The sequence below is a fragment of the Cydia pomonella genome, chromosome 16 (assembly GCF_033807575.1).
Source record: "Cydia pomonella isolate Wapato2018A chromosome 16, ilCydPomo1, whole genome shotgun sequence".
Lineage (NCBI taxonomy): Eukaryota > Metazoa > Arthropoda > Insecta > Lepidoptera > Tortricidae > Cydia > Cydia pomonella.
This window is the reverse complement of record NC_084718.1, coordinates 10052286-10067315: the sequence shown is the minus strand read 5'-3', so window position 1 is coordinate 10067315 and position 15030 is coordinate 10052286. Positions and strand designations below refer to the sequence as shown.

Below are 15030 nucleotides of genomic sequence, written 5' to 3'. Positions count from 1 at the left end.
GCGGTGACAGTGCCTTAATAACCACTTTAGTAATAGGTACATGCTAATAGTATGCTAATAGCATTACCACCGCGCAGAAACGCGATACAAGTAATGCGAACAAACAGTCACAGATGAAAGATTTTTTTATTTTTCTTAATATGTTTGACACACAGTCCCGTTAGTATATTCACTACATGATTTTACCTACGCGTAATTCTATAGCGTTATTCGAGCAATAGATGATGGTTTAGAGTACTTTAGAAGATATAAAATTTGTGTAATAATGTCCTATAATATTTATTTAATGTCCTATAATATTTATCTAACGATGAAGTCGGAAGCCACTTGTTTCTGAGGGGAGACCTTATGCAGTCCAGTTTAAACCCTAAAATATTGTAAGTTTAATTTATTTCAATAATAATATAATATATATTTTTTTAGAGTAAGTCAAACTAACACTGTATGGACCAAGGTCTGAAATAATGTTTTTTTTTTATGCATATCATATCATACGTTTATAATATTTTGACGATTATTTCTTCATAATCTAGCATGTACCGAATGTAGTTTTACATATTGTTGGACATCGGCAGGGACGGCAGGTCAGGTGAAATAGTCATAGCGTAACCTGGCCAAAATCAGCAAGCAGTTTATTAAGTTAAACTATATAGTCTACAACAATTACTGTGAAATACATGGTATAAAATAGGGAGGGTAAGTTTAAAAGTGGATTAATTTTACAGGTACAAACAATAATGTCGGCACCGTAAAGGGCGTCCGTTAGCCAGCGCGGGTGCCCGGAGCGGGCGCACGGACACGGGTGCCATTGTAGGTAAATTCCGTCGCACGTGTCCGCGCCAGTTAGCGTTGCTCATTAACTCACTCACCCGCTCCGTGTAACCGCGCCAACGCCCTTACACATGTTAAGTCAACCATTTTGCTATGTTGATGTTTGGATAGGATGTTAGTACAGCAAAAGATACAGATATTTGAGACTATTCAGCGTTTATTAGATAAAATATGCTACCAATTTAATTATGTAGGAATCACATGCATAATTGCAGATGGGTGGAAGACAGAGGGGAGGGGTAGGGCAGTTTGTTTTGATTCCTACCTCGCGCGAGGATTGTAACGACAACAGTACCCTTAGGTCCATAACGCGCTATTTAGAAATATATTAATTTCGAATTGGTATCATATTTTCGTTTCTAAATGCCTCATAAAAGAAAATATATTTTTATAAGTGAGAAGGGAAAGCTTGTTATTATTTCAAAATTACTAAGGTAAGTGATATATTGCAAACTACTTTTTAAGTGAGATTTACAGTCAATGAGAACTGGACAGGTTTCTAATAATTTCAAGTATCTCTTTTCTCTTTGAGCCAGGGTAGATCTTGACTGTCATGTTACACATGCCAATATGGCCATTTCTGTGGGCGCATTCAGCCAACCTCTCTGTGTTACAAATCACATGAATTCCACAGTCATAGCCATTGCTTTGCTGGAGGCATTCCTTGTCTACAAAGTTTATTGAACCTACAACAAACAAAAGTTTTTTAAATTAATAGAAAAAAACAGTGGCAATGTCACAGATAATATAATTGAGGTAAATGTATAAAAACTTTATTTTAAAGTCTTACATCACATGGTATCATTAAAAAACCAAAGAAAATAACATTTTGTTAGGCTTACCTGTAGGTGAAAAGTATGATATTAAATGACTGGCAAACTCCCATGCCACATTGTGATTGCTCCCCGATGATGAGTCCAAATGGTAAAAACAGCTCTCTGGCTTCGAGTACACTAGGAGGCTCCAATGTGAGCCTCCTGCCATGTCCGGCAAATTGTTGTCATTTAGTGCAAAGAAAACAAACTTCTTCCTACTTATACCAAGTGGTTCCAAAAAAGTATTGATTTCATCCGTTCCAACCATTTTTATACATTGTGTCACTTCCGGAGATACAAATAGTAACTCATCATTGTTAGTGAATAATACTCGTTCTAGATATTCAAAGTAAAATGATATTATTGTGTCATTGAGCCAATATGGCCCGTCCAGAAGATCGACATCTGACTGATGGAGAAGAGTTTCATGGAAACTCAGTACTACGGTCGCTTGAGCCATTTCTAATGGCTTAGATTTGATTTACTTCTTCAGTTATAGCTAATAAGGAAAACAAAACAAATATAAAAATATCGAAGTGACAGTCACAAAAATAAATAGACAATCAATATAGTCAAAAAATCGAGACTAAAAAAAGTACGTACATAGAAATATTAAGATACCTATATTTTGGACACTTACCTAAAAGTTGAATCTCAGATTGGCATAATTGATCAGGCAATGTGCAGTCTTCAACACAAATTTGTCACTAATAATAATATAATTTACAATATCTCTAAAAGAGAGTTTGTCTGATTAATGTAAAGATTGTGTATTTTAGCACTATTATTTGATATTCTAGCATTATCTTAGATCCACATACATTCTTCTTTTTCCCTTCAAGCTAAAACTGTCTGATACAGTATAGAGTTAATGTTAGTTTTTCGTACCATTACTTGAAGATAAACCTTAATACATTAAATTACCGTATTTATTAAGAAAATAGAAATCCAAAATTTATATTATGAAAAGTAGCGATACTCGGAGATATTTCACTTAAGCAGAAACGTCAACTTGACAGTTAGACTACGTGATTGCCACAAAGAAAAAACCAAATAAAGCCTCGTTCCACTGAATGTGACGTAAAGGTTGTTGTTTTAAATTACTAAAGCTCATACTACACGATTGGCAACGAGAACGAGACTTTCAAGCACTGTCCACTGCAACCGTGATATAATGGTAATATACTATAAAGGACATGTGATGTATAGTTTGGCCCATTACTATCTCATTTCAAGCATAGACAGAATGAATCATACTGTCTTTGTCTTACGCTAATACGAGCACCCAAAAGACAGGGATGAGTTTTTTTTTTATGGTAGAGGAGGCAAACGAGCAGACGGATCACCTGATGGTAAGCGATTACCACCGCCCATGGACACTTGCAACACCAGAGGGGTGAAATGAGTATAATTTTTTGTTCTTATTACTGACAAATTGGCTTTGGGTTTACATCAAATTCAGTATCAGTGGTCGTAAGGCTATATACTTATTTAACTCTTTCTCGCAAGGCTTGTTGCCGAATTTATAATTCTACCGCTGACATCGAAAGTTGTTATTTTGTCCGAAGAGATGGAAATGCGGACGCAGCGCAGGTAAGATTGACGCTAATTTTTTCCTGATCAAATCGGTCGTTTTGATCATCCCGTCTGGACTGGCCTTAACAGTTACTGCGCAATTCATTTAGGCTGCGTTTCCACCAAAGGTGTGCGAGGAATGTTTTCATTAACTAGTAAAAACGAATCATTTACATATCCTTGCTTAGCACAGTTCTATTGGAAACAGCTTGGCTCAGCGTAGTTAGGTTTTTGTACATACAAAATAAGAGGATGTGTGTGAGTTACAAACGGACGCGAGCGAAAAACTATCCCCGCTTCGCTCCTGCCTCATGGCACCACGCTCGCATATTTGAAGAGCCTACACACCCTCGCACCGATCAGCTACCTCGCATATCTCTGGTGGAAACATTTATATCCTTCCATATCCTCGCACCGTGCAACTACGTCGCACAGCTTTGGTGGAAACAGTCTTAATGGTTTAGAGGGAGAAACAAAAAATGGCATTTGGACTGTACTCTTTTCCATCCTTCTGTAATACAATCCATCAGGCGGGACGTAATGCTTGTTTGCCACCGACATAGTATTAAAAAAAATATAGGGATAAAATCAACAAAGGGAAAATAAAGCGAACAATTTTTATTCATAAAATAAATAATTAAACAATGTCTATTCTCTCGTACATAATACAAATGAAAAGCTTTTTGGTGATCACTATTAATAATTTATTAACATTTAAATCACACTCACAAGTACCTAAAAACATCTTATGTTAGCGAGGTGATCATCTCAGAACAACACGAAATCACTACACCTTATAAAACAAAGGCCCCCGCCGCCGTCAGTTTGTCTGTATGTATGTTCGCGATAAACTCAAAAAGTACTGAACGAAATTTCATGCGGTTTTCATCTAATCAAGAGAGATTTTTGAGGAAGGTTTAGGTGTATAATTGGTTCGATGCTGTTGTTGTGTTCGAAGTTGGGGCGGGTCGCTAGTAGATATTCTTAATAAATAAATGTCTGATAACATAATTACAAGTATACCCTAGGTATGATGACATGAAATAGGTAACTATTGCGCAATAACATTGCAAATACATTAGTTAAATGATACTGATTGGACTATGAACAGAAGAAGATTCCAGTAACATAATGGAAAATGCTTCTTATTCTGTAATTTTCCTAATAATTAGTTTGATTACTTAGTCGCGCTCTTGAGGTACGCGATGAGGTCCGCGCGTTCGTTGGGCTTCTTCAGACCGGCGAACACCATTTTGGTTCCGGGGATATATTTCTTGGGGTTCTCCAGGTATTCAAATAGGGTGTCCTCATTCCAGGTGATACCTGTAATTTAAATAATGATGCTTATTTATATGTTTTTGGTAAGCTTTGTATTGGATTACTCAAGATTTTTTATACTACGTCGATGGCATACAGCCCGCCTGATGGCAAGCGGTCACAGTAGCCTACAACTTCAGAGGCGTGCTTGTTGCCTACTCTATTAACACCCATTTTGAAGTAAAAAGTTAGGGTAGGGTTTTACGAGCTAATGTTTTAATATATTTTTCTACCTAACACCTTAAAAACATAACAATATTCAGTATTTTAAATTCTTTGCTTTAAAACCTTTTCTTTAAATGAAATAATTGAACATGAACATTGCACATTGTCCATTGCGTAAGACCACACGTCATATTTCAACATTTCGTAACACCACGTGGTAAGCTCGAGCTAATGCGTGATAATTTACGAGCCACTTGGATACAGATTATATTCCAATGTTTAACTTACAGCCGTGTCATTATCAAGTTATCAGTCTAGCAATCTTATCAACTTGATGGACGTCATTTGTAATATGATTAATGAGCCTTGTTATTATCATCATGCCCTAGACACGTTGACATAGACCACACGTCACATTTCAACACTACGCAACAACACGTGGTATTTATCGATAAGCTTGAGCGAATGCGTGATAATTTGTTAGCAACTACAAGTATTTCCACTCGGATACATATATATTCCAATGTTTAACTTACTGCCTTATGAGTCTAGCAACCTTATTAACTAGAAGGACGCCACTTGTAATATGATTAATGAACCTTGTTATCATAATCATGCTCTAGACACGTTTCCATGATCTTGTGATAGTGACCAGGGCTCGTCCGTTCAGTCATGATATGAAATTTGCCAGGTTTTTAACTTTTTTGCATGGGTGACCAGGGCTCATCCGTTCAGTCATGATATGAAATTGCCAGGTTTTTAACTTTTTTGCATGGTTAAATCATCTGAGTAGAATGTTGCTATTCTCAATTGTGACATTTCCAGTCAGCATGGAGAATATTCTCGTCCAAGAATATTTTCCGTACAAAACAGAGAACATTATCGAGAACTTCATAACTACAATTGACTGCCACAAGTTTATTGCATATGTTATTTATTATCAACTTCAGGTTTACCTAAAGATGTAACTATTTCTCTATTGTTGTCATATGATTTGTTTATGTTTAATTTTGTTAAAAACTTACCCTTGGCCTTATTGGCGTCTGAGTATGAGAATCCTGCGGCCTGTCCAGTCTTGCGTCCGAAGAAGCCGTGGAGGTTGGGGCCTACTTTGTGTTTGCCGCCAGCCTCTACCTGTTAATAAATGTTAAACAAACAGTCAGATTATTATTCAAATAGTAGTCCCAAATTTTTGCCAAATACTTTTGTATCTGTATGTTAAGAATAATATAATCAATATGTTTTGGTTCAAATAATGTAGTGATTATGGAACCATGAACCTATATAATCCATTAAAGTGATGAGACTGATGTGTATGATGACATCCACAGAACTATGACAGCATGATCGATGTCAAATAAGTTACCCTATTAATGTCAAGTTCACTATTATATACTTTCTTCTGTCAGGTTGCCAAAGAGTTTGCTAACATCTAAAAAGTTTTCAACTTTAAAAAGAACACATAGAACCAGTTAACTTAACAGAAAATACGTGACTTGTTTGTCAGTGTAGAAAACTCAAGGTAGATAATGTGTAACTGCAAAGTGTAACCATATACATGTATGACTAAGTAAAAAGTGTTCAATTGTGTCATTTTGGTGCTTTTAAAGATAAAATACCTTTGCATTAGCTGCAGCCAAGGTAAATATAATGTTTCCTATTTTTTATCCCTATTTGCTATGAACCAAATGGCCCTTTGTTGGTTAACAATTAAGTGCTTATTGGCAGATGCAATAAGAAAATTTCAAACTTTGGGATACTTGAAAATAGTAACTGCATGATAAAGTCTAGATGTGCCTCTCTTAAATTTTACCATTGTTTCCTGTATGTTTGTAGCTGGACTGAAAACTTACTGTGTGGCACTGTGCGCATCTCTGGACAAAGATCTTCTTGCCATTCTCAGCGTTTCCTGCAGGTACACCCATTTTTCCTGAAATATCAAATATAAAGTTAATTTAGTTAGTTTAAAAACAAAAGATTGGTTCAGACATGGGGGTCTAAAGGTCTGACCCCAATACAACTTAAGTAGATATAGAAATAATAAGATGCTTTCTAGTTTACTAACAGTTTCAGTTTAATTGGTTATACTGGCCCGTTTTTACAATATATCTTGGACCATTTATAGCACTTCATAAACTGACTGACAATTCATAAACTTTATTGCAGTGGGATAAGGTTTAATAATTGGTCAGTTATAGTAATTTTCAAACTCGATGGGTATGCTGACAAGTGTCATTTCAAAACAATTTTGCGAGATTTGGCTACTGGCCAACTGCAGACTTATTAAAGGCTTAGCTTCATGGAGTTAATTTGTATTAAGCTTGGAGGATTTAACAACCAGAGACGCCTTTAGAGCTTACCACTCTGTCCAAAACCTTGGCAGATGGTCATATTCCATTCAATACATGGAAAATGTTTATCTGACATGGCTATTTATATGTTAAATACAAATAGCCATACATTTGACATGCCCCTCCCCTGTAAAACTAGGCAGACGGTTTTGTACAAGCAATTACAGACAAGGTGTCTCTAGTTGTTAAATCCTCCAAGGTATTAAGTTAAGTAAATAAAAATGTAATACATAAACTAGTTTTAGTTCCAAAACTCAGCTATGATAGATTTGTGGATGAGTGGTAGACCTATATTATAATATAAATAGGACACTAAATAATGAAATAACTTGGTAAAAGCAGCAACAACTTGTAAATAGATCGAAAAATATTTATTTGGAAAGAATACTGGAGGGCCAGGTCAGTATCTCTTACAAGTATTATATATCAATAATATTATATTCATATTTAGTCCTGGATAATTTAACAGTGTAGTAGTACTTTCCGCATCACTGCCCATTTTACAGGATTGAACTTCACTTCAGGTAAGTTCGTTATACCTATCATTATAGGTAGTACTATACATAAAGGAAACAATTACCAATGTTCAGTGTAACTAAATGAGAGAATACAACTAATAGTTTAGCCTTGAATTACTTATGTTTTAAATAAATCTGGTTACAACCGCTCATACCTGCCCACACAATAATTATATTATATCTGCTTATATTTTCTTATCAATTTACCAGGTATTTCCTTAAGAAAAATCCTTGGATAATGACTTCTGTTGCGTAAATGACTATGGCTTTATGTAACGAAGGTTAGATAATTGAAGTTTTCTCAGTACATTTTCAGGTTTAAGGAATATTTATATTTGGTATGTATGATGAAATGTGAGATACCTATATCCAAGTTTGGTGAATTAAGAATATGCAGCTAAAGTATTTTCCTAGCTAAAAACCTTCGTACCAAATTAGATTACACTGGCTAGTGGTATTTTTTACAAATGGGTCAGGATCAATGTCACGCGTCTTTGGAAGTCCAAGGCACAAGGTGTCGTAATGTCACAATTACGTAAGTAACTAAACTTTGGAATAAGCTCAAACTAAGAAGAAATTAGATCAGTATAGTAACAATTATGAAGAAAATAGTGCTATCACATGTATTTTAAGCCAGAATTCTGAAAAAAAAACAACTATAAAAGAGTTGTAGGTTAGGGCGATGATTCATTGATTACCGCGAAACACTTTCAATATGCATATCACAGAATAAACACTTATTATGCGCTAAAGTGTAAGTAATATAATGAAATTAATAAATTATATGAGTACTCACTTTATGAAGTTGGGGAGATATAGAACTACACGAACACGGATGAGTCAATTTTCTCAACTGGCTAGTGTCAAGAGTGCCGCTCGTGGCGCTGAGATCACACTACAAAACGAGGTCTATCGACAATACACGAGCGCAAATCTTGCTTGTTCATGTCGTGCTGTCGTGTTCGTTCGCATTCACGTGGGTGCGCAACTGCGAAGCGCAGAAACGACCTATGTCTGCATCTTTCTCGAACAATTATGACGTCACATAAAATAAATTCGTTAGTAATTAACTAATTAGTAAACAGCGTTCTTTAATTATTTATTCCAGAACAATATTTTATTTAACATAACATACTATTGAATATAAGAACACTGGGTATATACGATATTATTGTTGTTTTTATAATTTAACGCTGACAATACTCAACAATATCAGTCAATACGTTCCTACTGTATTTTTCGCTGTTAGCAACAGATGGCGGTAGGAGTAATGTTTCACACGTTTTTTGTATATAATTAATAGATATTAAAAAAAAAATTGATAATTATTGATATTATTAGAAAATAGATAAGGGAAAATAAATCAGTCCAGCTAGCGCTAGAACGTAAAGTTAACAACAAAACGGACCAGGTCTGAACGGACAGAGATCAGGTATTCAAAATAGGTAATCTTCACTTACATTAGAAGCAACGAGTGGTAATTTCTCCATACAAACGTACTCGACTGTCCGTAGTACGAAACATCGTTCTATGAGAATTTTACGCCGGATTTTTCGCCTAACCTGGCGTTGTCTATATTGCGCTAGTTTTAGGAGCCGCTACCGTTAGCGAGACGGATATATTCACCTAAAATATTTAAATCTCAGCTCCAGTATCATCTTAGGAGGGGATGTAAAGCCGGAAAATTTAAATCAACTAAATATATATAAATATATGACACGACACGCGAAACTTGCGACGGAATATTTCGAGATCGCGAGAGATTAATCAGAATTAAATTATAATATATGTTATAAACCACAACGCACGCAGCGCACTTTTATACTAAAAAAACCCTCAACAAAAACTAAGTTTGCTAGGAGATTCGGCAGCTATGGGAAAGCATCAGTGTACAATTCAATTGTAAAATACTGCAACATTAAGGAGCTCCCTGTTAAACAGGCAAAGCGAGTTATACATATGTGACTGGTTGCTAACTATCGATTATAATAAGACTGAGGAGATAGTGCAGTGATGATACGGTGATACAGGCTTATATGGAGAAATAAACATTAAATATTAGGTTAACAAGTCTCGATTTTGCTCATATGTTGTAGTAATTTATGTTGCTTAACTAACACACTTATCCTTCCACTTAGCCGTAAGGGACTTAACTGACAGACTGACTAACGAAAATCCCTAGTAGCTAAGGTTATAAATAGTAGTATCTATATTTTTAGGCATAATTCTCTAGTTTTTAATTCATTAACTGGTTGCCCAAGATACAGGCTATGCCTAGTATGGGGACCCCTGTTCAAACGGTTTATTTTAAAAATATCGCTGTATGCACGCAACCTCAACTTAGTGTATATTCCCCACTGTTGAACCCATGCTTGTGTGTGCAATAATAAATAAAATTTTCAATTTTTTTTTCAATTATATATATCGTTGTCTAAGTACCTACCCTCAATACAAACCTTATTGAGCTTACTGTGGGACTTAGTCAATTTGTGTAATAATGTACTATGTATTATATTAACTTGAATGTCATTTTGCTCACTGAATGTCATTTTGTCTCACTCAGTGAGCAAAATGCGATTTTGCTCACTGTTTTTAAGCAGCAATGTACCTTGTTCGTACTGCTGAGGTGAAAATATTATTAGTCCACGGACTGTCAAGTTACCATGGCACCTGGGGCTGGGGCCTATTAGTTTTAGTCCACAAACTGTCAAATCGTATATCGGGCTTCCGTGATAACACACTAATAATATTAGCCTAATAAGAGTAATAAGCATGGTTCGAGAAATGGGCCCCTGGTATATTTTCACCCCCCCTATTCTGATTACGTACGGAAATAGAAGCTTCTCCGTCAACTTTAAAATAGCAATAGCTCTTAAAGATTTAGTTAGCGAGTAGGTATCGGCGCCTACGAGCTACCTACGTTTCAAGTTATAATGGGAAAACTTCGTCAGCATTTAAGGCGGTCATTATTGGATTTACCTCAAACACGTTTCATTTCCTAATTATTTTATTAATTTCACACAGTTTTCATTAGTACATTACATGTGATATATTTTGTCAACGTGTGATGCATGGCACCTATGAGCGTAGGTCAGTTTCTTCTTCTTATGGTACCCTATACTATCGGATGTCTGCTATCATCGTGCGAAAGTATTACTCTCTAATGTTTGCCGTTCTAGAAAGAGTGGCGGCGTTCTTGGTACCGGTCCAATCCCTAATATTTTAACTCCATGTTGTTCTAGGTCTTCCTTTATCAATATGACATATTTCTGTTTTTCGGTAGATATGGCCGAAGTTGCTGTGTGTGTAGGTCAGTTTGTAACTTAAGATTTGTTTTTTTTTTTTAATACCAAGACGGTGGCAAACAAGCGTACGGCCCACCTGATGGTAAGCAGTCACCGTAGCCTATGGACGCCTGCAACACCAGAGGTATTACATGCGCGTTGCCGACCCTTTAAAAACATTTGGATTTTATTAACTAAATTAGGATTAAGGTAATTGGTAGGTAAGTATAATATCTACCTATTATGTTTACGATAGTAAAGTGTTTTGGATTCTTTAGAAAAATTCAGTACATATTTACTTAGTTCGTTTATTAGTTAGTTTATTTATTTAAAATATCTAATCACGTAAATTACTAATGTATGCGTAAATAAATAAATGTTATACGACATTATTATTCAAATTCACTAAGCCACAGTAAGCTCGAGAAAGCTTGTATTGTGGGTACTCAGACAACGATATATATAACATATAAATATACAATATAGGTAGTTAATTTGTGCTCAATTTGTGCTTTTTTCTAAAGTATTAGTAAAAGTTATAAGTAGGTGGGCATTTTTTTTTAGTCTCTGGGGCCGACTTTGAAATTTTTCCACAAAGTTTACTCTCGATATCCGAATTCTCGGATAAAATGTTAACATCGATGACAAGTTATTTATCACAAAGAAGTGAACATTAGTGTATGTGCTCAGTGATAGCAAATATAAATATCATCTATTTAAGAATATTACATTCAATTACTAAATATTAACAAACAGTTTTTGGTAGGAATTTTCAATTTATCCAAAAGTGTATTCCGGATAGGGAACGGAGTGTTAATTTAGGCCTTTAGGTATTTTTTGTGTTCCAAAAAAAAATTGTCAGTGAACTTGCTAGGGTCTTACTTAAAGAGAAAAATCCTACTATTTCAGACTACGCATTTTGATGTACTTAGATGTAGAATTTAGTTTTGGTTGTCACTGGCCAACATAATATTTATATCACAAACATGTCAATCGTCTGGAAAAGCCATTAAAAAGCATTTTTATGCCTACGCATAATTCGATATCGAAAAATGAATCAATCCCATTGAATAATTGCGCGTCATTAAAATAGCCCAAATTATCTCCATGGACCCGTCGGGCAGATTACGCATGGCCCTTGATAAGGGTCTCAGTCGGGAAATTGATTCGATACGCCGCCCTGGCCATGGATCTAGTGGGAATAATAACGGCAATGCTTCAGTATTAAAAATATCTGTAATTGGACTAATTGGGTAGGGTGTTTGTGTGGGGGTACCAAGCTGTTTTTTAATTACTTAAACCAGATAGAGTAAGACCAAGAGAAGTTGGCAGCGATTTTGATAGCGTGGCCGGACTGTGCAAGTGTTTTTAAACACATTCACTGCCAACGTTTTTGTGTTAATTATTTATTTGAAATATACACCATTATCTTATACTTTGTTTTATTTAATCTTCTTATGCATCAATAGTATTACATTTTTAATATCGAGAAACAAAATCTATCTTCTTACATGAACCATCGCAACGGCCATAGATAAAAAAAGCGGCCAAGTGCGAGTCGGACTCGCGCATGAAGGGTTCCGTACCATTTAAGACGTATTAAAAAAAAATCTACTTGCTAGATCTTGTTCAACATTTTACCACTTTGGACACACATTTTACCACTTCGGAACTGTTTCTCGCGCAAACTATTCAGTTTAGAAAAAAATGATGTTAGGAACCTAAATATCATTTTTGAAGACCTATCCATAGATACCCCACACGTATGGGTTTGATGAAAAAATTTTTTTTTTAATTTATTGACGTATTAAAAAAAAACTATTCACTAGATCTCGTTCAAACCAATTTTCGGTGGAAGTTTGCATGGTAATGTATATCATATATTTTTTTTAGATTTTTCATTCTGTTATTTTAGAAGTTACAGGGGGGGGGACACACATTTTTTCACTTTGGAAGTGTCTCTCGCGCAAACTATTCAGTTTAGAAAAAAATGATATTAGAAACCTAAATATCATTTTTGAAGACCTATCCATAGATACCCCACACGTATGGGTTTGATGAAAAATTTTTTTTTTTTAAATTTTTATGACGTATTAAAAAAAAACTACTTACTAGATCTCGTTCGAACCAATTTTCGGTGGAAGTTTGCATGGCAATGTATATCATATATTTTTTTTAGATTTTTCATTCTGTTATTTTAGAAGTTACAGGGGGGGGGGACACACATTTTTTTCACTTTGGAAGTGTCTCTCGCGCAAACTATTCAGTTTAGAAAAAAATGATATTAGAAACCTAAATATCATTTTTGAAGACCTATCCATAGATACCCCACACGTATGGGTTTGATGAAAAAAATTTTTTTTTTAAATTTTTATGACGTATTAAAAAAAAACTACTTACTAGATCTCGTTCGAACCAATTTTCGGTGGAAGTTTGCATGGCAATGTATATCATATATTTTTTTTAGATTTTTCATTCTGTTATTTTAGAAGTTACGGGGGGGGGGACACACTTTTTACCACTTTGGAAGTGTCTCTCGCGCAAACTTTTCAGTTTAGAAAAAAATGATATTAGAAACCTCAATATCATTTTTAAAGACCTATCCATAGATACCCCACACGTATGAGTTTGATGAAAAAAGTTTTTTTGAGTTTCAGTTCTAAGTATGGGGAACCCCCAAAATTTATTGTTTTTTTTCTATTTTTGTGTGAACATCATAATGCGGTTCATAGAATACATCTACTTACCAAGTTTGAACAGTATAGCTTTTATAGTTTCGGAAAAAAGTGGCTGTGACAGAATCGGACAGACAGACGGACATGACGAATCTATAAGGGTTCCGTTTTTTGCCATTTGGCTACGGAACCCTAAAAACTAGAGTTAACCATAGACTATAAAAAAAGTATAATACTTAAGGCATCTACAGACATTGTTCTTCGACATTTTGTAGCGTTACGCTCGTAGCCGATCCCAGTGTTTTTTCGCTTGGTAGAGGAAAGCTGCTACGAAAAGAGAACTCGCCGAACGGGTTCCCGGTACTCATTGTGTTATACGCCATAATTTCTTAGTAGTTTGACGTTTAAATTAATACTTGCACAGTCTGTTCTATCAAAATCGCTGCCATGCCAACTTAGCTTGGTCTAGCTCTATCAGGTTTACCCATAGTCGAGCGAATGACTATACCTAGCTTTCAGTAATTTAAGAGATACCTACAAAATCAAACCGTGAACAAGCCTAAGGGAGGTAGAGGTAGGTACTGGCAGGCACCTCTATCCTTCAACCGCGTGTTGTAAAGCCTGCCTCTGCTTACTTTGTAGGTTCCCAACTAGTAGGTATAAGGTATATAAATATTTCTAAAATAAAATAATATTATTATATTTGTATGTTTCGGTTAGCTGCTAGAAGTACTTACTTAGAAATTATTACACCAAATTAAATATTTAAATAAGACAAGATAACTGCAAACTCAGTTGCGGCACCAATTGGTTTTGAATCCATGGTGTTAACTAAAAACGGCTAATCAGCTCCTCCACGCTCTAATGAACGGCTCCACTACGTACCTAACGGTTACGTTTAAATGTTGTTTATCGGTGTTGGTATTAGGGTATGGTATTACCAATATGTTAATAGCACCAATCATGGGACATTTAAGAGAAAATTTGGAGTATGTTTGATATTTCACCGACACCTGTAAAATTTCTACCGCTTTATGCTTTTAAAGTTGAATGTCCAATTCGTCCTTTATGTTTTCTATGTATTTAATGAAAGCTACTGCAATTAGTTCCAATATTAATGAATTAAAACTATGGTTTTTTGCTCCAGTCATGGGATGTATGGCGCCATTCATTTCCGAACTAACGAATATCGATAAAAATTAAACGTAAGCAGCTCTTTGGCTCTTGTTTATGGTAAATGTTGCCAGTGATTAAAAACTGATGGTAAATACTTGTTTTACAGGATTTGTCTATACCATCCCATTACTGGTGCCTGTTCTATTATAGGGGTGTTAACTATATATTATAATAATTCAATCTATAAGTATACGTCACAGGCTGCTGGGCACAGGCCTCCTCTCACGCGCGAGAGGGCTTGGGCTATAGTCCCCACGCTAGCCCAATGCGGATTGTTGCATTTCTTCGCGGATGTACCTATATTGTATACTCGTACCTACAGG

The 15030-nt window shown here is 35.4% G+C and overlaps 2 protein-coding genes and 1 long non-coding RNA gene across 3 annotated transcripts in view; 1 reads left to right on the top strand and 2 right to left on the bottom strand.

The window, feature by feature from the left end:
• Window positions 1–13275, top strand: part of LOC133526145 (uncharacterized) — a 146939-nt gene extending 133664 nt beyond the window's left edge. Inside the window, exon 2 of the long non-coding RNA XR_009800696.1 lies at window positions 12401–13275. This is a non-coding gene — a long non-coding RNA (uncharacterized LOC133526145). The remainder of the gene's footprint in view (window positions 1–12400) is intronic.
• LOC133526143 (sentrin-specific protease 8) lies at window positions 971–2689 on the bottom strand. The gene is made up of 3 exons (XM_061862626.1): window positions 2287–2689; window positions 1674–2145; window positions 971–1517 (listed from the first exon to the last, which is right to left on the bottom strand). Exons 2-3 carry the CDS (start codon window positions 2104–2106, stop codon window positions 1309–1311), a joined length of 642 nt encoding a protein of 213 aa, XP_061718610.1. The 5' UTR covers window positions 2107–2145; window positions 2287–2689; the 3' UTR covers window positions 971–1308.
• On the bottom strand, window positions 3827–8522 carry LOC133526190 (cytochrome c). Its single transcript, XM_061862695.1, has 4 exons — window positions 8369–8522; window positions 6557–6633; window positions 5729–5837; window positions 3827–4544 (listed from the first exon to the last, which is right to left on the bottom strand). Exons 2-4 carry the CDS (start codon window positions 6626–6628, stop codon window positions 4399–4401), a joined length of 327 nt encoding a protein of 108 aa, XP_061718679.1. The 5' UTR covers window positions 6629–6633; window positions 8369–8522; the 3' UTR covers window positions 3827–4398.
• Window positions 13276–15030: the final 1755 nt, after the last annotated feature.